General features: G+C 39.3%; 1 protein-coding gene across 2 annotated transcripts in view; it reads right to left on the minus strand.

Annotated features, from left to right (window-relative positions):
• LOC129735391 (protocadherin-9-like) overlaps nucleotides 1–25,741 on the minus strand; it is a 469,578-nt gene that overhangs the window by 376,621 nt on the left and 67,216 nt on the right. Inside the window, exon 1 of one of the 2 annotated variants that reach the window (XM_055702565.1) lies at nucleotides 19,723–19,784. The exons of the other annotated variant lie outside the window; for it this stretch is intronic. Coding sequence (XP_055558540.1) covers nucleotides 19,723–19,770 — 48 coding nt within the window. The 5' untranslated portion in view covers nucleotides 19,771–19,784. Of the gene's footprint in view, nucleotides 1–19,722; nucleotides 19,785–25,741 lie in introns of those variants that run through there. 2 annotated transcript variants of the gene reach the window in all.

Genomic DNA, 25,741 nt, shown 5'->3' on the forward strand with positions numbered 1-25,741 from the left:
TCTTCTGTAAGCCCTTTGAGATGGTCTCCTTCAACAGGCTTCTCTCCAAACTGGAGAGAGACGGATTTGATGCATGGATTGTTTGGTGGATGAGGAACTGGATGGTCACATCCAGAGAGTGGTGGTCAATGGCTCAACGTCTGGATGGAGAGCAATGACAGTGGTGTCCCTCAGGAGTCCGTACTGGGACCAGTACTAATTAATACTATCAATGACAGACAGTGGGATTGAGTGCACCCTCAGCAAGTTTGCATATGACACCAAGCTGAGTGGTGCAGTTCACACACCTGAGGGATGGGACGCCATCCAGAGGGACCTGGACAAGCTTGAGAAGTGAGCCCTCAGGAGGTTCAACAAGGCCACCTGCAAGGTCCTGCACCTGGGTCAGGGCAACCCCTGGTATCAATACAGCCTGGGGGATGAGGGGATTGAGAGCAGCCCTTGAGGGTACTGGTGGATGAAAAATTAGGCATGAGCCAGCGATGCGCACTCACAGCCCAGAAAGCAAATTGAATCCTGGGCTGCATCAAAAGAAGCATGGCCAGCAGGGCAAAGGAGGTAGTTTTCCCCCTCTGCTCCACTCCCATGAGACCCCACCTGGAGTACTACATCCAGCTCTTGCGTTCTCAGCACAAGAAAGACATCAACCTGTTAAGAGTGGGCCCAGAGGAGAGCCAAAAAAATGATCAGAGGGTTGGAACTCCTGTACTATAAGGAAAGGCTGAAAGAATTCGGGTTGTTCAGCCTGGAGAAGAGAAGACTCCAGGGAGACCTTATTGTAGCCAGCCTTTTAATACTTACTTACAGGGGCTTACAGAGATGGGGAGAGACTTTTCAGTAGGGCCTGTAGCAATGGGACAAGAGATAATGGTTTTAAACTAAAGGAGGGCAGATGGGTAGATTCACACCAGACATACGGAAGACATTTGCTGATTGTTTCAAGATCAGCTGATAGATCAAGTGAATTGAAAGGCTGTCCTTGAATCTTTCTCCTTATCCAGATTCTGTGCAAAGCCCCAAACATTTGATTCATTATTAATCTAATCAATCATTAGATTCATCATTCCTGAAATGGTATCTGAAGAATGAAGGAATAGTTGAGTCCCTGAACTCATTTACTTGGCCTGGCAGAGCTGCCAAAACCAAACGAAAGGGCAGTAAGAGTATCTTATTTTCTGCAACTTAAAATGGATGTCAGCTCATTTAATCTATGCTTCCAGAAGTATCAGTTGCTGATTACTTAGTTCGTTACCTACCCTTATATTGAAGGGTTAAATATAATGTGTTTTTTCGCTGTGACACCCCCTACGCAGCTCACATATTTTTTACAGATTTTGTTTTTCAAGAGAGAGGAGGTTGATAGAGCTGTTGTAAATTTATTCTGTACAACTGAAACACAGGAAAACTTCCATGAAAATTGGTCATGAATTCCTTTCCTTCAAAAATTACAGATGTTCAATGCTCCCAGAAGTTTTACTCTCCTAAATAAATCTTCACTGACATAACCACAAAAGATCTATACTTACTAATCATGAGAAAAACAACAGAGACTTCCAAGAAGGCTCTTCCACTCTATGGACGCTCATGCATAAGGCTGAAAACCTAATTTCATTATTTTTTAATCTTCAGGTGGAGTTAAAAGTGAAATAAAAATTAATCTTAGTGCTGTACTCTAGAACAAAATTTGACCTTGCAATTAATATGTTCCTACTGTGCTTATGAGTTACAGCTGTCCATCTTTCTTCAGGCATGATTTGACATTTTACAGAAATCATGGTAAAGCTTCCATGGATTTCATGCTAGCATTCTGAGGTTCAATAATTTATTTCAAAGAGCCCAGGTAGTAGTCCATCTTTCAACATACCCTGCCAGTGTTTGTAAACCTAACACCATTAATGCTTGCAATTCAGAATGCATCTTATGTGGGGTGCTGTGCTGTATTTTTGTCTCACAATAAACTAATTCATATTTTCCTCACGGAAGCAAAGACAAGAAAATCTTTGTGGATTTCACAGCATGACCTGTAGAAATAGAATAAGGAAGCGGCTGGTTCCATGGGAAAGAATCATGAAGTATCACATGATAACACAATATTACAAAATGTATGCAGAAACGAAGCTGTGCACCCCAAGTCTCATTACACAAGATGTGAAAAATTGCCATTGACCTAATGGAAGTTGCATGTAATCTGCAGACAGGGATTTCAAGCACTCTGAATGCTGCAGTATTAGGCTAAAGATTTGAGGCAGGATCGTGTACTTCATAATTTTCAGTCAGTTCTAAGTCTCAATCTAGTCATTCCAATAGAAGTGTAAAACAATCTTTAGAATGATTAGTTCTTTATTTCAACTTGTCAGATTTATTTCAAAATCAGTATTAATTTTTACATAAGAACTGATTGCTTGGAGGGGAGTACGTTCACTGCAGACATCTTAGGCTTTTTAATAATATAAAAAACTATACATGTGTTCTGTTCATCTCTCATCTTTTCATTTTGTTTTGTTTTATTCAAAAGCTTCCTAATGCCACATGTCAACATCTCTAAGTAGCATTACAAAAGAAATTACAAATAAGAAATCTGTTTCTAAATATGCCATAGATCTGTAAAGGGCATTAGGTGTCTTAGATACCTACTCTCAAGGCAGACTACATGCCGAAGCTGCACACCTAATTTCTGTACTATATGCAGCTTCTTGGAATGGAATTTACAATCGTGTGCTGGGACAGGCAGATAGCGCTAGTCATGGAGAAGAGCGATGCTGATCCATAGGAAATACCCAATAGATGCACCTTTCTCTGCTGGACTTGGTCATAACTGCAATCTGGAGTTAAACATCTCTGTGAGACTACACTGTAAAACTCACTTCCCTTCTTCTCTAATTTCTACGCATTTGTTCACTAAAAATACATTTTTTTTTATATGGGAGGTGGATTAGAGGTTAACAACCTCTATATGCACTATGCGTCTGTGATGCCAGATTCATTGCCCAATACAATTTCACCAAATAGATATACTTAATATATATATATAGAGAGAGAGAGAATATATAATGAATATATATATAGTATATATTCAATAGGTTCAAAACTTTAATTCTGCCCATGCAAAGTAAAAGGATGTGCACTATGACCATTATGTTACAGGTCATGACACATGCTCCTCCTTGGACAGTGTTCTGCTCTGTCCCAACAGAATGCTGCACACCACTGTACTGGAGTCTTGTGTTGCAGGCTGGTTCTGCCTTTGTCCATCTCCAAGCAAAACTAGTAATGGCGAGTGCTTCATACTGTACTCAGCACGGTCAGCACATGCTACACATGCCAAAAATCCACTTACTGGATGATCTATCTTCTCACAGGGATTGCTCACAGGGGAAACCACTTTGTGCCTAGGCTTGTTTGGAATTTACAGGTTTGACAACAAAGTATTTAGCTCAGCCAATTTGGGTGTTGCCTCTGCTTATCCCTGTTGGCAGATTTTTAGATAGATAAAACTTCACCTGAAAAACCTTAGGTACTTACAGACTCTCCAGCATCAAAGCTATACATTAATCTATTATGGGTTTCCTTTGAATTGTCTTGTACAGCTTAGATGCAAACCTCTTTAAACACCAATCTGTGTCTGGGAATTTACTCGCTTACTGTTTCTATAGCCTAATTTTCAGTTGTACTTCCAACCCTAGATAAAAGCCAAATTCTCATGCCAAGCATTTATATACTTCGATAAAAGTAAACAGATCTCTGCTTACATGAATGTACATACTGTTGCCATTTAAAAAAAAGTGGAAGACAACTTAAAATTACTAGATGATTTATAAACAGAAATTACACCAGCTAGCTGAAGAAGACACCCCAAAGGAAATTTAGAAGAAATCCCATAGGTCAACTTGAGATTTGTTATGTTCATGAAAAAAAACACCCAAACCCCAATGTACAAAACCAGAGAAACACTTCTTGCTGTACTTCACTTCAGTTGTTACTTCCTTTGACAACAATATGGAAAAGATACAGCCAGCTGTAATCATAGACAATGACGAGCAATCTCAATATTTGTAATTAACTTAGCCTCTTAGGATTGTCTTAGCTATCATTTGCATTTTTATTTTTTTTTATTTTTTTTTTTGCAACAGTGAGTCCAGTAGCAATTTATAGGCCACCATTTCAAAACCACACGATGGCTTTATGTTCTGGGATTAATACTGAGGTAGTATTTACAGTACAGTAAGAAATACAGAAAGATGATCTAATTTACTAGTCTTGGCTTTTCATTCCATTGAACTCCAAACTTAGAGTGAATAACAGCATGTCAGAGCAATCTCCGGCTGCTAAACAAATGCCTAGCAAAAAGGAAGTTTAGGTAAAAAACAGTAAGCTTTCACTTTCTGAGTTCCCGTTCCACACTGGAAATACTCTAAATGTGCTGGAAAGGCTTAAATGGTTTCTCTCTACCGATTGAACTTGTGCCGTTAAAACTCAAACCCAGTTCTGCATTGACTTTAATCAGAGGAAGATCAAACATCTACTCTTCCTTCAGAAATACTTCCAGCAGGAAAGATTCAGCCAACTGGAATCAAATAAAAGCATGACATAAGAGGTTCCTCAAAAGAGCCTTCAATGTTAGTCATACCTGTAGTGGAACAAGATTATCAAAAGGTCTTTGCCTTTGACACAACATACATTTAATAACCCATGGCTGCAACGAATATTGTGTAGTGCATCTGTCAGGGCCCTTCATGCAAGTAGTAAAGGATCTGCTACAAGCAGCCACCCATCAGTTCCACCTACTCCCAGCATCATGGTCTCCAATTCTTCTCCTTCAAGTTTTTGCTTTCTGCCACTGTAATGCTGTCAAAAGCTGTTCTATTACACATTGTTTACAGTGCCTGGTTTTTGGCACCATGGACATCTGGAGGCTGGATTTACGTGGCAAAATGGATATGGGTACTGTAAGGCCCACAGAAAATCTGGGTCCTGTTATCAGGCCTGTCAGTGACAGCCTGGGACACTTTACTCACTTTCTTAACTGATCTCTGCATACTACCTTTTACACATAAAATAATAACCTATACACATGCCTATATGTAGATAACATAGTTGAGAACTGTATTTTAGGTTTTTTCTTTCCCCCTACTTAAATACGTTGGAAAGATCAGAGAGGGAAAGTTGTATCACATTACATTAACTGTCTTAATTTCATCGCTAACATTCAGTTTAACTGCCGTATTAATTCATCAAGAACATTCTAAACTTTTTAACATGAAAAAGATAAAGAAATGTTTTGGAAAACATGAACTGGCCCACAGTAATTTTGTATGCAGTGAGTATGAATAATGTATTTTTGTATGTATCATTTTGTGTTGTATAAATTCATCTTTGGCCTTTTACCTTCCACCAATGATATGATTTAATCACCAGCCTGATTTAAATCAGCAGCAGTGAAGGGTGTCAGAGCAACAAGCTTAGCAGCTGGAACCTTGTCAGAAATTCTACATTAAATATCTATTGTTGCTGTATTTTTTTTTCTTTTGATATTTCTGACTTTGTAAAATTACAGTATAAAGTAACAAGCAATGCTCTGTTAAACATACTAATTCTCCCATCCCAAATTCAAGGCTTGATATGATAAATTCATGTGATATGGCAAAAGGCTGGAGACTGACGACAAGTAAAACAGAAAACCTGAACCCAAACGTCAGTTTGGCATGCAATCAAAGCTGTCGACTTCTTACCACTGCAGCTGCCTAGGCTTTAGTTAACCTCTCATGGATCTCCCCAAATAGGATTTCTTCTAAAGCACCAAATTAAAAACTGAGGTTTGGTTCCGTAAACTGAAAAGTGTACAAAGGAATTGCTAACAAATATACTTGGCAGTTTCATCTTTATAAAGTCTCTGATTCTGAACCTAACAAAAGTTGGTAGAGGTCAGGCTGGTTTTGGGGAGGAGAGGAAACAGAACATGAAGCAAAATGTAATGATGTATTTTGCTCTATGTTAAGGAAGTAGTCAGTGAACAAAAGCTAGTTACTAAGAAATTTACTGTTTCTGATAATGGAATGGTATAATGAATAAAAAATATAAATAAATAAATAAAAAGCACAGTGAAGATCACCTGAAGAAGGAAAAAACAAACCAAAACAAAAGACCAATCAAGAAAAAAACCCCTTGTAATAAATCCCTGTGATCTGCAGTACATTGTCACGCTGAAGAACATGCAGTAACAACCATTTCGCTTTGTGCTATTTCCTGAGTGCTACATTCATGTACCCAAGTGAATACACCCAGTCTTCTAAAGGAAGGTCCAGGCTGTGAGGGTTTACAGTGCTGCAATATATAAGAAATATGACAGCTCAAAACAGCACTATACTAAATGAATTTTCTGGGTTTAAAAGGAACAGCACTGTTGAAACATTTCAGAATAAAATACTTTCCATTCCTTTCCCACAAAGATCACTAACTGCTTATCCACTCTACCCCTATCCATGAAGCCTCATTAGTCCCAAACAAGAAACAATTAATCTGATACATCATGCATGCAAAAAATTGAAACCTCTTTTTACTCATATTTTGGATCCTCAGAGACTACTAAATTCACTACAAATGTTGGATCCTACTCCGCTCAAATCAGGTGAATCATCACAAACGAGGAAAACTTTTTAAAGCTATTAAGTAATGTCTACGTATCTCACCCTGATGAAGGGAATAGTGACAAAGCTTTTGCCCAGAAAAGACTAGATTTCTACAGATGAGAGGAATCATTGGCACATACTTGGCCAACATCCAATTCAGTCAAATACAATGGGTAATATCCAGGAGCATTATGAAGGTCAATGGCAAATGTCCACTGACTTCAATCAGGATAAAGGTATCCTTATCTATGCTTCTTCAGTCATTGACAAAGATGATGCTGAATTACATTTTATGTATCACTTCTGTTTATCCCCACAAGACACTCTTGCTAGCCTATACTGACATTTCATGTCCTTATTCAATTTCTGCATTAGAAAGCTTATCAATTCCTCAGTGACAACCATGTGACCTGTGATTCTTACAGGTGTTGCTGACGGCATAATCTGATGTCATATGGCACAAAAAAGATGGACAAAAATGTTAGGTGTCCATAAACCACCTCAATCTCTGTAAGCAGTTTTCCCATTTCTTTATCAAATTCACTGGATATGATTTGGAAAATACAACAACAACAAAAACACACACACACACACAAAAACCCCAACCAAACGAAACCAAACCCCCAGGATGATGTGAAGGCTGCATTTCAACTCTAGGCTCAGACACCCAAAGTTAGAGATCCACATTACAGGTGTTCAAGCACCAGTTACAAGCAGTGAAGTACTAGGACTTCATTCCATTGTCTAAACACTGGGTCTACAAACATTTCAGAAACCATAAAGCTATGTATGCTTCAGGCTTCCTAATACAACTACCTATTTAGAAGCATAGAAGACAGGAGACCTAAGAAACAACATTTCAGGTAACCAACAACAACAAAAAGGAAGTAATCTTTTTTGTGATACTATCATCTTCAATCAAAGGAAATGCACACCGCAAAAAAGAAGAGTGAAAGTGCTGTTATTGTGAATCACACTTGTACCCTTTTTACTCCTACTCCACCTTTGAATTTAACACTAGATCATAAAATCTTCGTATTATGGAACATAATGTTCTTTTTCATTCTCTCCTCCTCCAAGGCAAAATGCAACTGAAAGCCAAATTTCCTTCAGTATGGAAAGTTAATTTATTTTAATAGGTATAGGACAGATGAACAAAACTTGTGAAGAACTGTTATGCATACTTCCCTGCCTCTCCCACTTACAATGATAATTACTGGTTTAAGAAAACAAAATAGCAAACAAAGGTATACAAACAGAAATGTCCAAGATACTTCTCATACAAATATACTATCAAGCAAACCCACCTGGATAACCTCTGTGGCATACACCTTATCATAAAAGACTGGCATCTTAGTAACATTAAATAACAGATGTATCTTCCTTAAAATATTTGAATACACTAAAGTTATCTTCCTCCTCCCCCAAGAAAAACAGGTTTTAAACAAAATAAAACTGTGGAAGTACATAAAAATGTCAAATATCTTTTTTGATAGTACAATTCAGTGCAGCAGTTCAAATGTGTTTATAATAGTATATGTTGATTATTTATTGTTTTAAATTTACTTTATGCATGATTATAGTACTGGAAGAAAAGAACATGAAAACTGCTGTACTTCTTCAACTCCTGTGTTTTGATCCCCTATATAAGATCAGCCTTTCCAAAACATTTCAACACCTTTTTTACAAAGAAGAATAAACCAACACCAACAACAAACTGGCCAGGCATATGCATGGCTGCTTTCTGCTTCACACTTCAGTGATGTTAAAAAAAAAAAAGTAACAAAAACAAAACCCCGTTGTACCATTTGAAAAATCAGACTGAAAGATGTCTGCCAGTAGAGATGCAGGAAATAAAAAGCTTAAGAAAATACTCCCAAATAAAAAGATAATTATTCAGTACTTCAAGTTTTTACACTCCTTTTTCTCTTGCTGTGCACATATGCATAACAATATATACAAAGTGTCTGTTCTCTTCATGAACTTGCATACACTATTTAAACACAGGTAGACACTAAAATTATGCATAGATATTTTGTATGTACACAATGAACACCTGTATCAAAACATTTCTATGTCATAGTATATTTAATGAATTGGAGCTAGACCCAGACTTGCAGAGAAGGTTGTTAATCTAGCCAGAAGGGCTATAAACATCTGGAGATGGTGGACAAAAGAACTGAGACTATCTGAGGAGGGACAGGAGAAAGCAAGTGCTCAGGAGTAAGCACATGAGGTACATCCCCTGTAAACACAATGCAGCTGGGGGGGGGGCATTCACCTCAAGTGCCGGTACATACCCATGTGCAGAGTGGAAAACAAATTGCAGGGAACCCATCCAGCCTCCTCAGGACAAGTGAGGAGAAGTTGCATTCTGTAGAAAAGGGCAGTTTGAATTCATGGAGCTTTGCACAGGAGCAGGCGACCTACCAGTCCAGTGCTGATGGATCAAGATCAGTGATGACAGAGTGATTGATGGATCAAGAGAAAAGGAAGCAAAGCCTTTAAAAACCTGGGGGAAGCCTCAGAATCACAAGGGTAATTCTCAGGGGGTATACAAACAACCCCAACACCTTTGAAGGGGGAGGGGAATAAAACCAGTCTCACTAGAGATGAGCCTGGAGGCAGCATGCCAGTGTTGGAGATGAGTTTGATAGCACAACTGACGTGCATCTACGCAAATGCCACAAGCATGGGCAAAAAACAGGAGGAGCTGGAAACCATCATGCAGCAGGAAATGTATCACACAGTCACTATAATGGAAACACGGTGGGATAACTCACATGACTGGAGCGCTGCAATGGATGGCTATAAAGCCTTCAGGAGGGATAGGCAAGGAAGGAGAGGCGGTGGGGTAGCTCTATATGTCAGGGAGTGTTTTGATCATCTGGACCTTAATGATGGTAACAGTGCTTATGGGTAAGAATAGGGGAGGGACAACAAGGCAGATATCCTGGTGAAAGACTATTATACACCGCCCGACCAAGATAAAGAGGCAGGTAAAATATTCTGCAAGCAGATGCGAGAAGTCTCATGATCACAGCCCTTGTTCTAGTGGTGGAATCCAGCTTATCAGTTATCTGCTGAAAATACAAAACATCAGAGAGGAAACAGTCTAGGAGGTTCCAGGAGTGTGTGGAATGTAACTTCCTGACACAGCTGGTGAGTGAACCAGCCAGGGGGAGATGCCCCACCAGACCTGCTGTTTGCAAACAGGGAAGGACAGGTAGGTGATGTGGTGGTCAGAGGACATCCTGGGCATAGCAATCACGAGGTGCTAAAGAGTTTTCAATGCTTGGAGAAATAAAGAGAAGGGTCAGCAGAACCGCTACCTTGGACTTCAGAAGGGCAGACTTTGGCCTGTTTAGGAGACTGGTTGACACAGTCACTTGGGAGACAGTCCTAAAGGGCCAAGGCATCCAGGAAGGCTGGAGATCCCTCAAGAAGGATGTTTTAAAGGTGAAGGAGCGGGCTGTCCCATGTGCTGAAAGACAAGCCAGCAGGGAAGACTGGCCTGGGCTGAACAGAGAGCTTTGGCTGGCACTCAGGGGAAAAAGAGTTTGCCACCTTTGGGAGAAGGGGCAGGCAACTCCAGAGGACTATAAGGATGTCACGAGGTTATGCAAGGCCCAGATTAGAGAGGCAAAAGCCCAGCTACAACTCAGGCTGGCCACTGACATAAAAGACAATAAAGACTTTTTAATGTGTTTTTACAAATACATTAGAAACAAAGGGAGGGCGAGGGATAATCTCCATCCTTTAACTGGATGCAGCAGGGAACACTGCCACAAAGGATGAGGAAAAGGCTGAGGTACTTCGTGATTTCTTTGCCACAGTCTTTAACAGCAAGACCAGCTTCCCTCAGCTTGTACTCAGCCCTCTGAGCTGGAAGACTGGGACAGGGAGCACAATGAAGTCCCCACAGTCCAGGAGGAAACAGTTAGTGACCTGCTAAACCACTTAGGCACACACAAGTCTACGGGGCCAGATGGCATCCGCTCACCTGAGGGTACTGGGGAAGATGGCAGAAGAGCTCACCAAGCCACTCTCCATTATTAAAAAACAGTCCTGGCAAACTGGAGAGGTCCCAGAAGACTGGGGGTTAGCCAGTGTGATGCCCATCAACAAGAAGGGCCGGAAGGAAGATCCAGCAAACTACAGGCCTGTCAGCCTGACCACAGTGTCAGGGAAGGCCATGAAGCAGATCATCCTGAGTGCCATCATGTGCCATGTACAGGACACCCAGGAGATGAGGCCCAGCCAGCAGGGGTTTGTGAAAGGCAGGTCCTGCTTGACAAACCTGCTCTCCTTCTAACACAAAATGACCCACCTAGTGGATGAGGGAAAGGCTGCAGATGTTGTCTACCCTGGACCTTAGTAAAGCCTTTGACACCATCTACCACAGCATCCTCATGGAGGAACTGGCTGCTCATGGCTTGGATGGGTGTACTTTAATGGTGGGTAAAAAACTGGCTGGACAGCTGAGCCCAAAGAGTCATAATGAATAAAGTTACATCCAACTGGCAGCTGGTCACCAGTAGTATTCCCCAGGGCTCAGTAATGGGGCCAGTCCTAATTAATAACCTTACTGACAATCTGGACGAGGGGACTGAGTTCACCCTCTCTAAGTTTGCAGATGACACCAAGCTGGGTGGGATTGTTGAACTGCTTGAGGGCAGGAAGGCTCTGCAGAGGGATCTGGACAGCCTGGACCAATGGGCCAAGGCCAGTTGTATGAGGTTCAATGAGGAGCAGTGCCGGGTCCTGCACCTGAATCACAACAACCCCACACAACACTACAGGTTTGGGGAAGAGTGGCTGGAAAGCTGCCTGGCAGAACAGGACCTGGGGGTGCTGGCTGATGGCCAGCTGAGCATGAGCCAGCAGTGTGCCCAAGTGGCCAAGAAGGCCAGTAGCTTCCTGGCTGCTGTCAGAAACAGTGTGACCAGGAGGACTACAGAAGTGATCTTCCCCCTGTAATTTGCACTGGTGAAGTCACAACTTAAATACTGTTCTCATTATATAGGCCCCTCACTTCAACAGGGATGCTGAGGTGCCAGAGCATGTCCAGAGAAGGGCAGTGAAGCTGGTGAAGGGTCTAGACCACAAGTCTTATGAGGAGCGGCTGAGGGAACTGGGGTTGTTTAGCCTGGAGAAAAAGAGGTTCAGGGGAGACCTTATTGCTCCCCACAACTACCTGAAAGGAAGTTATAGGCAGGTGGGCATAGGTCTCTTCTCCCAGATAACTAGCCACAGGACAAGGCGAAACAGCCTCAAGTTATGTCAGGTGAGGTTTAGATTGAATATTAGGAGAAACTTCTTCACTGAAAGTGTAGTCAACCATTAGAATAGGCTTCCCAGGGAGGTGGTAGAACAAGCATCCCTGGAAGTGTTTAAAAAATGCATAGATGTGGCGCTTAGGAACATGGTTTAGTGATGGATATGGCAGTCCAGTGGGTTAGCAGATGGACTTTATGATCTTAAAAGTATTTTCCAACCTAAATGATTCCATGATTCTATGATTCTGAGAGGGCAAAATGGTGGATCACAAATTTTCAAGAGATTTCCAGGAAGCATCAATAAATGTTTTTTAGATACAGGTGTACAGGTGGCTGACAAACGTACCAGAGGAGACACTCAGTTGGATCTATTACTAAAATAATAATAATAATAATAATTTTAAAAAAAATAAATTACAAACCTAGACTTCAAAAAGCAGATTTAAATTTGTTCAGGGATCCGGTTGGTGAGGGCTAATGGGAAACAGCCCTGGAGGGTAAAGGAGCTCAGCAGAACTGATTGATCATCAATGACAACTTCCTCAAAGCATGGGAAAAGTTGAGTGTTATGCCCATCAAGTCAAACAAGCACCGTATAAGTCAGCATGCATAATGGGGAAATTCTAACTGACCTCAGCTGTAATTATGAAACCCACTTCTCTCTTGGAGTTGATACTAGTGAGGACTGTGAAACCTAAAAAGGAAGTTATACTATCAGCAAAAACAAGAGAATGCCTACATGCATTTACCAATGGCAAAATGTGCTTGACCAACCTGATTAGCTTCTGTGGTGAGATGGCTGCACTGGTGAAGAAGAGGTTCCCTGATGTCAGCAAGGCTTTTTTCTTTTTTTTTTTTTTTTAATCCATAGTAACAACTTGATGAAAACATGGTTTGGGTAGGCAGACTATCAAGTGCCTGGAAAAACTGCTCGGACTCTGAGGTTCAAAGGGTTGCGATCACAGGTGCTCAGTCCAACGGGCAGATGGCTGGTAGGGGTGGATAATGGGGCCAACGCTGATTTAGCACCTGATGTCTTTATTAATAAGCCAGACCGTGAGGCAGAGTACACCCTCTGCAAGCGCGCAGATGACTCCATGCGAGGGGAAAGCGCTCCGCATGCTGCAAGGCCGGGCTTCGATTCCATGGAAGCCTGACAGGCTGGGACAATGGGCAACAGGTACCTCACAAAGCGCAGCAACGGCAAGCATGGAGTCCTGCCCCAGGAGGGAATAACCCCGTGCAACAATGCAGGCTGGGGCCCGACCGGATAGAAAACAGCCCAGCAAAAAAGATCTGTTGGTCCTGGTAAACAACCATTCCAGAATGAATCAGCAGAGTGTCCTTAAACAAAGGTCAAACTGCATCAGTAACAATGTAGCGAGAAAGCTCTAGGAGGCAATTCTTCCTTTCTATTCAGTATGCCAGTGTCTTTTCCAAAGTAAGGTGGTAAGATGAGAGGAACTGGCCTCAAGTTGTGCAGGAGGGGTTTAGATTGGCATTCTATTTCTTCACCAACAGAGTTATCAAGCACTGGAACCGGCTGCCCAGGGAACTGCTTGAGTCCTTCCATCCCTGCTGGTATTTAAAAGACTTGTAGATGTTGCATTTAGGCACACTGCTGACCTGGCAGTTAGGTTTACAGTTGGACTTGATGGTCTCAAAGGTCTTTTCTAACCTAAAGGATTCCATGATTCCATGTCTGAGACTGCATGTGGAACGATGCGCCCAGCTTGGAGCTCTCTGGTACAGGAAAACACTGGAGTAAGCCCAGCAAAGAGTCAGAAGGTTGGTCAGGAGTTGGTCAGGAGGCTATAGAACATAAAGGTAGCCCCTGAGTGCTACATGTGCTCACCCTTAAGATGCAAAAGTTGTTGCAATTTTAGCTGCTTAATGGGAGGCCCTGGACAATATGGATCCAAACTCTTTTTGAAGACTGATAGGATGAGAAGCACTGGAGACAAGTTGCAACATGGAAAATTCTAATTTCATATGAAGCGAAAAAAATTCACAAAGATGATCAAAAACTGGAACAGGGTGCCCAGCAAGGCCATGGCAAGCCTTGGAGACAGCCTTGGAGATACTCGAAACTTGACTGAGCAAGGCCCTGAACAACCTGATCTAAATTAGCCCTTTTGGGGTAGGACACTGTATCAGATGACCTCTGAAGGTCCCTTCCAACTTAGATTACTCCACAATAATGGAACCATCATCCGTGCATATAGCAAGACTTAAAAATAATCACATGCCTAGCCTTAATACATTTACTACTTTTCATTTTTATATAATATTTTAATGAACAATAAATCATATTTTCTGTGTAATACACAGAAATATATATTTTTAAAGAAAAATTAGAAAAAAGACACAGTTTTGTTCTAATTGTGGTTATGACATTTAAATTAACACTGTTTGATTGTTCAACTCTTTTCTTCTTCCACGATGGATAAATATTTAACAGGAAGAATCTCCACTGTGATTGTGAACAGCATGAAGAAGTTAATTTCTACTCTGTTTTTTCTTAGGTCCCTGAGAAACCAGGTATAATTTGAGGAGTTACAAAATAACTAGCTTTCCTCCAAATCTCTTTGTAAGTATTCACCAGAATGCTAACATTTATTTAGATATACCTAAAGGAACTTCGCTACCCCAGGAGAAATCCTGCTGAACTTTACACAGGGCAGCCATATCTAGAGTCAGGAACAGTACGAATTTGATTTTTATACTTAAGCTGGGTCTTCAGTCTTAGTTACAGATGCAATCGCTCAAAGCCTTGGTCTGCCTGACTCAGATGTACTGATAACACCTTGTTATTGGTAGCACTGCAAGGAACACATGAGGCTCCTTCCAAAACCAAGTATGAGGAAATCCACACAGGGGACTATTACATTATTTCTGCTAAGAAAACATACCTCAAAAATATCTCAAAAAATCCAGTAGCCAACGATTAATCTATGACTTCTCCTTAGTTCTGTATTTAATTACTGTATATTGTATCATGAGGAGAAGCTAGAGGTAGAAGAAAGCTATAAAAACTATATAACCCTTCGAGCGTGGGAACTAGAGTAGATTCCGGGGGCGTGCGTGCGTGTGTGTGTGTGCGCGCGTGCGCGCACGCGGCGAAGAAGCAAAACCCCACATTCTTGAAAATATTAAAATATGACATATATAACAATTCATGACTGGCGCTCTTTTCTCTTATATACTATACATAGAAAGAAATGGAGAGATATAGGATAAAAGAACATCTTACTATTTTATTCATTACATCATTACTAATGGAAGTATTATATGGTTTGAGAGAGAAAGAAAACCAGCAATATACTAAAGTACTGACAGCACCATCCTGCTTCAAATGGTAGATTCCTAGCAAATGCCACCTTCTGGAGAATAAAAGATGCACTCTTTATACAAGATTGTGATTTGCACTAGATGCCAAAACAAGGGTGAGAGAGAACACCTAGACTTACATTCCCATATAAGCCGTTAGACCTGTCATAACAACACTCAGACAGACATTAGAATACCTTTTCTTGACATGTCACGAGAAAAGAGCAGGTGAAGAAGATAATGCGTAACAGCAGTCTGGAGGCGCAGCTCTTCATGAGGACAGAGAGATCTGACCTAACCATTTCAATTAATACATTGCACATACTCAAAATTTTCTATACATATCACACTCTCAATTTAAAACATAGGTGAACTAGTTGATGAAAGTATTGGAATATTGTATAACATAACAAGAATGGATCTATATTCACCCCAGTAGGGTACTTGGTTTTCCATATGCTGTTTCATGTGCTTCTGCTGTGCATCTGTCTCATAGAAAGCATTAGATGGTTAGATTCACTATCAATTACAGGCTGGAACAAGTTTGATTTCAATTACAGCAGGAGGAGAAAACAGCTGGGATCCCTAAGGGGAGGTGCAGGCACCAAGGGGGTGAATCAAAAGTCAAGAATGGTACATAGCATGCTACTAATTAGGGAGAAAAATGAAGTCAAGATACATATGTAAACATGTATTTTTATATAAACCTGAGGTTGCTCCGTTTCACTTTAACCACATTTGAGACAAAACAGTAGTACCTCATTGACCACCATCTATTTTGATTCATTTGAAAGAGCTGCTTCAGAAGTAATTTTAATGACAGCTTTAAACTAAAAAGCAGCTTATTTTGAAAACAAAGTCATAATAAAATCTAATTACAAAGAAGATAGGTGTTTGTCCAACATCACTGAATTCAAGTTAAGAAACTTTTTACCAGTTAATAGGCACAGGAAGTTATGATCAGAACAAAATAAAATTATGAAAACCTCTGCCAGGGTAAATAACCATATATTTATATGCAAACTCAAAAAAAAAAATGTACAGAGAATTCCTCTTCTCAGAATCCTGCCTCAAATGATTATTACCATCTAGCTTGAACAGCAGAGAAAATTATATTTTTTTTTCTTTTTATGGGAAAAAATACGCTTGCATAATCTACTGTTTGGAAACCAAGTCATTTATACGGAACACACTCAAATGAGGTATTTGAATAGTCTCAGATTCTTTCCTTTAACCTCAGACCATTTCCTACAGCTCTGCATCTCTCTCTTCTCTCAAAGAAAGGTTCTGTTACTTTAGGGTTCTGTTAAATGTTAGGGTGGGAGGGGGTGTTTCCACCCCAAAGGAACAGATATTGATGTTATCAATGCCAAAGTACCATTATATTTCTAGAAGGGATCATTTTGATCATGTCACGGATAGAGTCTACCCAAAAGCATTGCTCAGATAAATGGGACAATGACTACATCTGCCCATCTGCAAATAACAAAATGAACCTTGTATGACATGAAAAACACAGCTGCACTAGCTGAACTCCATCATGTATTTCTTGCTGACTTCACACTTCTGTAACACATTTGGGTGGGGAGACCAGAGTGATAGAAACCTCAGTGACAACTGCTAGTTGGCCTTACATATGGGTGATATCAAGGAGACTGGCCTGAGGCTGTATGACTAGTGAGGCCACATGGCTCACTAGCTTGGCTTATAATGACTTATACCAACAACATGATTTATAAAGTAATAAACAGTTAAGACAATGACTCCTCAAGAGTGTACACATCCCTGGGCATCCAGCACCACGTAGAAGGCTGAGCCTGAACCGTGCACACAGGAGTCCGGCTGACAATCAGGACCCAGCTATAGAGTAAGTGTGCTGTACCCCCTGCATGCTTGCCTGAACTGGGCTGGAGGAAATGCAGCTTTGACTGGTGTGTGCCTATGTGCGTGCATGTGCATGCATGTGTATATGCATGTGTGTGTGCTGTAGAATAGGTTTCTTAAAAGACAAATTGCTATCGAGGCACTACCTACATGCTAAATACATTCTAGATTGCTGATCACTGAGTTTTGTGTTTCCATTCCTGCATCCAGCCCACTCCAGCCCAAGTTCCCCCACAAAATTGTGCTGTCTGAACTGCTGCTTAATCAGATACACCAGACACTTATCTAAGAATTTCTGCATCTAATCTTTAGGTCTAGCTACCACCACCATTAAAGACAATGACTAAAATTTAACTTAGAGAAACAGAAAACCCATTAAGTCTGAAACTTGTTTTAAGAGGGTTTTTTCGATTTTATTACATGCAATGTTAATGGAGCTTTGCTTTACCAAGAATCTTTTAGAAAGAGATGGTGTAATTGCTATTTAGATGAGCAAAGTACTCACAGGTAATTCAAATGTTTTTTTAAAAAGCAAGAATACAGTATTTCCTTATTCATACTCAGTAATGCATTGCAAAATGAGCAGTCCTCAGTCACACTACAGACCATCAACATTACTTAGTTATTCTTCAGACTGTGAAGATCAATATTAAAATGATAAAAATACATTCAAATACTTAAAATGCTTTCCATAATTAAAGGGTTGGAGGATTTTTTCAAAGCATATCACTCACATGGATGGAAAAGAAGCTTTAATTAAAGTGATTAGTCAGGCTGCCGTTGTCAGCTAGAAAAAAAAAAAACAACAACAAAGCTTTCCATGCCCAATATCAACTGGTAGAGAAAAGGGAATAAATCTCCACATGTTTTAAAACCTAGAACAGGCATGGGAAATAATAGCCTATCTGTTTAACTCTCTTGAAGCACCAAACCTAGCTGAAAAGATTTGTCTGACAAAGAGCAACAACTCTTATGGAAAGAATGAGAAAGTTCCATAAAATCTTCCAGAAATTAGCTTAAAAGCTTAGTCCTTTCTTCCTGTTTAGTTACTTTACAACTTATATTCTAGTAATTAACTTCCAACTACCATGGCAAAGATTTCTCTTAACAACTGTAACTGTTAAAAGACCAGCTTTTACAATGTAATGTGTAGAATAATATACTTTCCCACAAAAAAATTGACTAGACTATGAAGTATTACGTATATGTTGTTCTTAGAGCTTTAAATAAAACAGTACATAAAGACACCTTATTTTGTAATTATTGTCTAATGAAATAAAATACTGGAAGTGACAGCTTCTGCTGAAGTACTACACTCTAATACTGATACTAGATATCCCAAAACTGAGCTAAGAGCTTAAGTGCACGTTTACTTTCATGTGGTACTCCACTGCCTGAATCCACTTCAGTGTGGTCTAACCATTCTACATTGCCTTAATGAGAATTTATCAGGTTTATAGTATACTAAGAGATTCAACAAAGTTTATTCATACTATTTTACACTAAAAACTTAATACAATTCCCCTGTCTCTGAAGTCCCTAGATTGAGGCTAAAATAGTCTACTATAAAGGATAAACCACCAAATATCCAATAGGTTGCTAGAAAACATAGTTTAAAATTTAATGTCTGATACTGGAAACTCCCATTTCCAGGAAATTTTCTTCTTCCAATGTAGCTTAAAGTGAGTGACATGGAGTGCATAGTATTGGGGAAAGAGGTCTACATTATCAAGAAAACAACTTTTTACTGCAATCTTGTAGTTTAACTAGTTGAACAAATGTAATGAAATTAACATAAGATGTAACTAAATTGCAATTGCATTTATTACTTTTAAACTTTAACACAAATGCAAGTTCTGACCTTCTACATGGAGTTTTCTGTTACTTATTTTGGAGAGACTGTCTTTAGAAAGCACAGATAGTGGACAGAAACCACAGTCCTTGATTCCACACAGAAAACCCAGCACAGAAACCGACAGACTAGACTGCAATTCTGCACAGAGAAGAAACTATGCGTCTAAGTAGACGACAGTTCCTCCTTACTGCAGAGTCTTAAGAGATCAAAGCACTGAACCCTGGTTCTTCTCTGATTACTGCCTCTGAAAGTGGAAGACAAACAGCATCTGCCAGACTTTTTTTCTGAGAAGTCCACGTGGTCCTCAACAGGAGATGGGTTATTTTTCTTGGCTTACTGGGTTGGAGTCCAGAGCAGGTGTAAAACAAGTGTAACAAGAGGATGCCTGGAGAAAGGTACTATTCAGTAGGCCCAGCTGTGAACCATGAATTGCTCTGATGGGCAATAGCTAGCCACTTTCTCAGCAAAGATAAGAGAAAATGTCTTGTAACCTTCAGCTGATCAATTTGCTCTTCCCCCTGACAGATGCTACCACACAGTTCTAGTTCACCACAGGCATTACTTCAACTTCACACCAGTCTGACAATACTGAAAAGAATGGAAATACACTTGCATAAATTTCCAGTAATGCACTTCTTACGAGCCCTGCAAGAGTTTTGCCCATTGAATTCAGTGACAACAGGGCCCAAAATACCTATCTTAAAATTAAATGTGTATTTTATTGACTTCAGTGGATCTGATATCTTACCACCCATGGTTTTTCAGGCACCCAAATCTCCCACAAGTACTTCAGCATATCTCCAAAATTCAGTGCCTAAAAAGCAATAATATTTAAATAAAAAAGATGTGTCATTCTTACTACAGATCTTCAGATAACCCGCCTCCCCAGTGGCCCAATATTGGTAATATAGAAAGTAAAATGTTAGCAAATTTCTACTCAAAATAGATAAAGGACTTTTTATGAGGGTTCAACAAACTCCAGAGGCTGTAGCCTAGTACGTGTGTGCTGGTACCTGGTAACTGGTACCAAACGTGTGTGCTAACATTTAAAATGCTACATCAAATGTCAGTGTGGTTTCTGAAGGCTGATTGTGTAACATTTTGCTGCAGCCAGGCAACAGATTTTAAGATGGGATTTTATTCTGTTTAGTGAACTACCAAGTGAAATCGCTGTCTCATAATAAGACACTTTTTTTAAGTTTAATGCACTATTAAGCTTTTTATTAAGATATTATTAATCAACCCTGAGACTCTAAAAAGCAAAACCAGCAGATCTTTAAAACTGCAATTAAAGCTGTGTTTAATGTGGGAGCATTAATGGATGTTCATGCTCTGTTACTAACTGCTGAATATAAATAGCACAATGCACTTCAGGTTCCCTCCTGTGTGTAATACTCAGACACCCCAATATACCATGTCTCCAAGGACACAAGTCACAAGGACCCTGTGTGTATGTGACTACAAGAGAACTGTGGAGGGAAACTTCAGTAAGTTACTAAGACTGCAGAATCTTCAAAACTGCCTATTCCTTGAGAAACTGGTTATCCAACCTGACAGCAGCACAGTACCATAATAACTCAGAACAATATAAGCCAGACCGACATATGCATTTGAAGGACAGTCAGAAACTCAGGTATCAACCCAGCACCAGGCATTTGTACTGTTCTATTGTATTTGAGAAAATAAGGCTTCTCAGCGAGAGAACATTACATCAAGGGTAATGCCTCTGGAAAGTGGGACAATTTCAAATCCGTTCTCTGTAGAGAGTAATATGCCCAAATTGCAACAAGCACTCTGTGCACCATATTCAGAAAGGACATTAGTATCCTATACAGAACAGTTTATCTGCTCATTTACCACCGCGTAGTGAGCAAAATCATCAGAAAACTTTACATTAAATTGTAGTTTTTACTTGCAATGGAAAACACATGTCTCTTGCAAAGCACTCCCAACAGGTACCTCAGATACCTCACACAAGTTTGTTCTTAGAGAACTGTACCACAGTTCTGAAAGCTTTTTCAAGAAATCCCCTTGAAAGCAGAAAGTCATCTTAACTCTTTTATCTCACAAAAATATTCTCCTCTGATATCTGAAGTTTTTCCAACTAACTTCAGGAAGTCCCTTCTTTGTCATCTAAAATTTCATTTGAAAAAAACCAAAATGCTTTACATAAGCAGAAATATTATTTGGTCTTACACTCTGAGTGAAAAGGCACTTACACAATCCATGGAGATTAACAGTATAGCTTAACAGAAAGGTAAATGCCACTGAAAATGACTCATTTTAAAATCTGCCTGTATCTCCTCTGATATTTTACATATGATTGTTTTCCTCATTTACATGAGTACAAATGAAGAGCAATTCAGCCAAAGGCAACAGAATTAAAGTAGTAAAAAAGCAAAGGAGTCTCTAAGGATCAAGTTCTCTTTTGAGAATCTATATTGAACAGTTTTATCCATTTTGATAAAGTGATGAGTTTTTGAAGGCAGACTGCGTATTACCAAATACCTTCTTACTTGGCAGAAAGTCACCTTTATAGAAATAAGTCACATTTGCAGAAATAATTATTGTTTCCTGAAAATAATTGGAAAGGAATCACAAAAGTAATTTCAATAACCACAAATAGTGAATATTTCCCCCATCCCCTTTGCTAGTTCAAAGGATAGGGAGACCATCAAAATAAAACAGGAATGAGCAGGAACAAAATCTTATTCATGTAACAATCGCAGATTGGAAAGACAGACGCATGGCATCACTAAAATTCTACATAGCTACTTCATAAGAAGGCAGACTACTGCTATGTCAGAAGTGAAATAAATCTTTCTCACTTTCCCTTGCTGTTTGGAATACTTAAGATCATTATGTATTGCCAGGCCAGCAAAGAGAACCAGGCAAGCAACAGCTTTGCAACAGCTTCTCTGGCTCCACATCCTTTTACAGCTTCCCTGTGCCCACCAGCACACGATACAAAGCTGTAAAAAAAGTGGCTCCTGCTCTCAGTCTTACCAGTGGCAATTCCATCTGCAATTAAACTCGGACCACAATCTTCACCGAAATAAATTACAGCTAGAGGCTGAGGGAAAAAAGGTTTTGATGGGGGGGGGGGGGGGGGGAGGAGAGGGTGGGGAAAGTACCTGTAAGGGACAACTAACATGAAATGTATTTTTAAGTATTACAAAGAATGGTTTGAAGTTCTAAGAGGAGATGAGTCCCTTGTCACTGAGGTCAGTGTAGAAAGTACTCCCATCAGTTGATGACAAAAATATACAATTCCTGAAATGGGTCATGACTGCCAAACATTCAAAATTCAGAGTTGGATTCAAGAGGTCTTAAGTACATATAGATTCTTCCCCAAAAGGTGTTCAAAAGTCAACATAAATAAGGTACTATAAAACATGCAAGATTTCTTTCTGCAAAACTTAGTACCGTTTTATCATTTTCTTTCCAATAGTTCCACTATTTCATGAGCTGACATCAGCAAAATCCTTCAAACAAAATGCACACTGGCTTTTTATTTCATTTATCATCCAACATCTACAAACAAAAATGTTGTGGGAATATCTTGAGCAAAACAGTTTGGACGGAGGAGGGAAATGACAAAGTCAGCACCATAGATGAGATTGGAACCCAAGAGCAAGGAAGCTAACACAGAAAAAACTTGCCAATTGCTTTTTTCCCAATAAAATGAACAGATAGAACCACAGACCTCTAAGAGTAATGAAAACAACCTACTGTGTCATCATTTTATGCAAGAAAGGGAGAAAGAAATTAGCCTAAAACTCCTACAATAATATGGATTTTTTCAGCTGACAAAAGCAATACTATATAAAATCTTTTCTGTGCTTTATTTCTAATTACCTTCTATCCTTTAATGAACAAGAAAGCACTTGATCTTGAAAGTCCTTGTGCAGTCAAAACTCCCACTAAAATTAATGGGACCTTTTTTTCCCAGCCTAAGAGCTCTGAGATCAGTCCTCAAACTTAGCTCTTTCTAAGCTTCTTCCATTAATCAAACTTCTTACTTTTCTCCTCTCCTTTTCTGCTAGGATCATATATTAAAAAATACAGACACCAGAAACTATAACCTTGCCTGAGGAAGAAAGCCTGCTGTACTTTGCTATCCTCAAAAGTTTAGCTCAATTCCACAAGTGAAACACTGATTATGAAGAACCTTGGTTACCTGGACACCACAAACTTAATTTTGGCGTCTTCAAACAGTTTATACAGATGTTGTTGCACAGTGCCTGTGGAAGTTAAGCTGCCTGAATTACACCACTGAAATGCGTGTACACAAACTTCCTAATCAGGCAAACCTCTCAAACTAATAGACCAAAACATACGGGACTCTAAACATCTCTCACTCCCAGTAAACAAGGAGTTAAGGGAGTGAAGTTCAATGCACATTTCTTCCACCTAGCCTCAGACAATTTGCAACATATGTCTGACATTTCAGTGCCTAAAAGGAATAAATTAAATCCTTATTTGTATGCCTCAATAAATCGTTTCAGTTTGCAGACTGCTGGTCACTCATTTCAGGAAAATGACAAATCCTACACAGTTTAAAAAAAAAAACAACAACAACAAAAAAAAAAAATCCACCACACACACACAAAAACCAGCACAACAAAACCTAGCAAGAAATTTCTGTATTCAAAATAAATTACCGTCTTTTTGGCTGTAATACAGTAACATCATTACCCCACCATAATTCTCAATTTTCTCCCACTGAAATAGTATAGGAGGCTTTTACACAGAAATAAAAATAAAATACACTGTAACCTGTCAAATCAGGTAGTACTAACAACAGTGTTCTAAGAAAAACTACGAGACTTGTTTATGGCCTGTTTTATGGCCTTGTTACAGACCTTCGCAAGGGTAATTTCCTTTGTTCATTTTTACACTTCAACAGTACAGTAGTGTGTGTATATATGAGAGAACTGACAGGACGGTACAGCATTTAGTTGCTCATTTAGCCAGTGAGATGCTGTACCGCACCAACATGCAGTCTAGGAATTATACCATTCTGCATTGATTCTTACATAGGACTATACCTTCCCATGAAGATGCTGTACTATCTGTGAAGATTCTGTAACACTGCCTTCATTTATGGAGAAATCAAACATAATGAACTACTGATCTTTTAATTACAGTAAAGAAATAAAAGATCCAGGAGATGAAGGAAAGAAGGAGGACTAAGGATGACAGACTGATTTAAACTTTTACACATTAATACACACACACACACAATACCTCCACAGTAAACATTCAGTTGAATAAGCAGCACCAAAGACTTTCTTGCCAACTAAATGGCTCTCTTTTTTGCCAGCTGGCATGTTTTAAATTGACTTCAGCATTCTTTCGCCTATAGCTTGCCTTTATTTTAAAATGCTGTTAATTTACAGGACTTCAAAACACACAGAAAAATGTTTAATAAATAATACCTACTGGTGATGGTTGCTCATCACGGAAGAGGAAAAAAACACCAGAAAATCAGCAGCATCAGTCCCAGAGATAAGCAATTTTGCTTGCTTTCAAAAACAAAACCAATAAAAACCCTCTTTCAAAAACAGTCACTTTCAAAAGGATGAAGTAAAACCCTAAAAGGCAAATTGTAATTTATTAAAAAGAATGAAAATAAGAATATAATGTCAATGTTAAAACTGAAAGGTTCACAAGACATGCAATTATTTTCCTGTGTGAGTAGTTAAGTATGTTTTTGTAAAGACAAATAAACTTTTTGTTGATTAAAGAAACCAAGTACATTTTTCACTCCTTTGGAAAAAAAAAAAAAAAAAAAAAGAACACAACAAACCCACCACGACCTAGTCTAGAATCACCTATACTGGTGTTAGCAGTGAATACAGAACACAGAAAATCTAGCAAGAGGAATGCCTTGGAGATCATGGAGAAACTCTACCCCATCAGAAAAAAGCAAAAAGAGACTTCATGAATCAATTTTGATTCTCAAAGCACATGCACTCCCCCATGCAATCTTTGTACTTGCACCACAATACTCTACCCTATGAAAATTTTACTGTTAAGAGTCTTTTAGTCATGGTTGCCTCACAGACTTCAGATTCCCTGCCTTTGTCCCAGACTCCTTTGTTAAGGAAGTCGCTGGTACTTGACTAGTAGCTGTTAAAATGAGATGTAAAGAGGAACTAATACTGCAAAGACAGTGCAAACATAACAGCAAGTTCACCTTTCATATTCTACAGTGAATCCATTGCTCTATTTATTGTCTATGCAATGTCTAATTAACGCTCGTCTCCTGAAGTGAGACCCTTTGACAGATAAAAAACTTTATCACATGTAAGGTACTGAATATATAATTTCACCAGAAGACTTTGCTTATTTTGAGCACATATAGATGCAATCCATACATAAGGACAATATAATACAATTATTAACTAAAAATCTCTTGGTATTTCTATTACAGTGTAATTCTTTAGGGCTAAAATGGATCTCAATTTACTGTTAATTATGACAGTTTATAACTGGTTTCAGCCATAAAAGATTATATTATTATGCTGCAAATCTCAAATTATTGTGGTTTTTTGCTTCTTCAGCATTGCCTAGAATTGTGATCTGTGAAGTTTTCCATCCTCATCCCAAGGGCAAAAGAAAGACATAGTCATATAAGACAAAGAATAATGAGTAGTTCTTGAGAAACAGATGACCAATATTTGGCCTTGCGCGGATTAATCCTACACGAAATAAATCGATAGTTTCAATTTAGTTCAAAGTAAATGTGATCTATGTATGAA

This window comes from Falco cherrug, chromosome 2 (assembly GCF_023634085.1).
Source record: "Falco cherrug isolate bFalChe1 chromosome 2, bFalChe1.pri, whole genome shotgun sequence".
Taxonomy (NCBI): Eukaryota; Metazoa; Chordata; class Aves; order Falconiformes; family Falconidae; genus Falco; species Falco cherrug.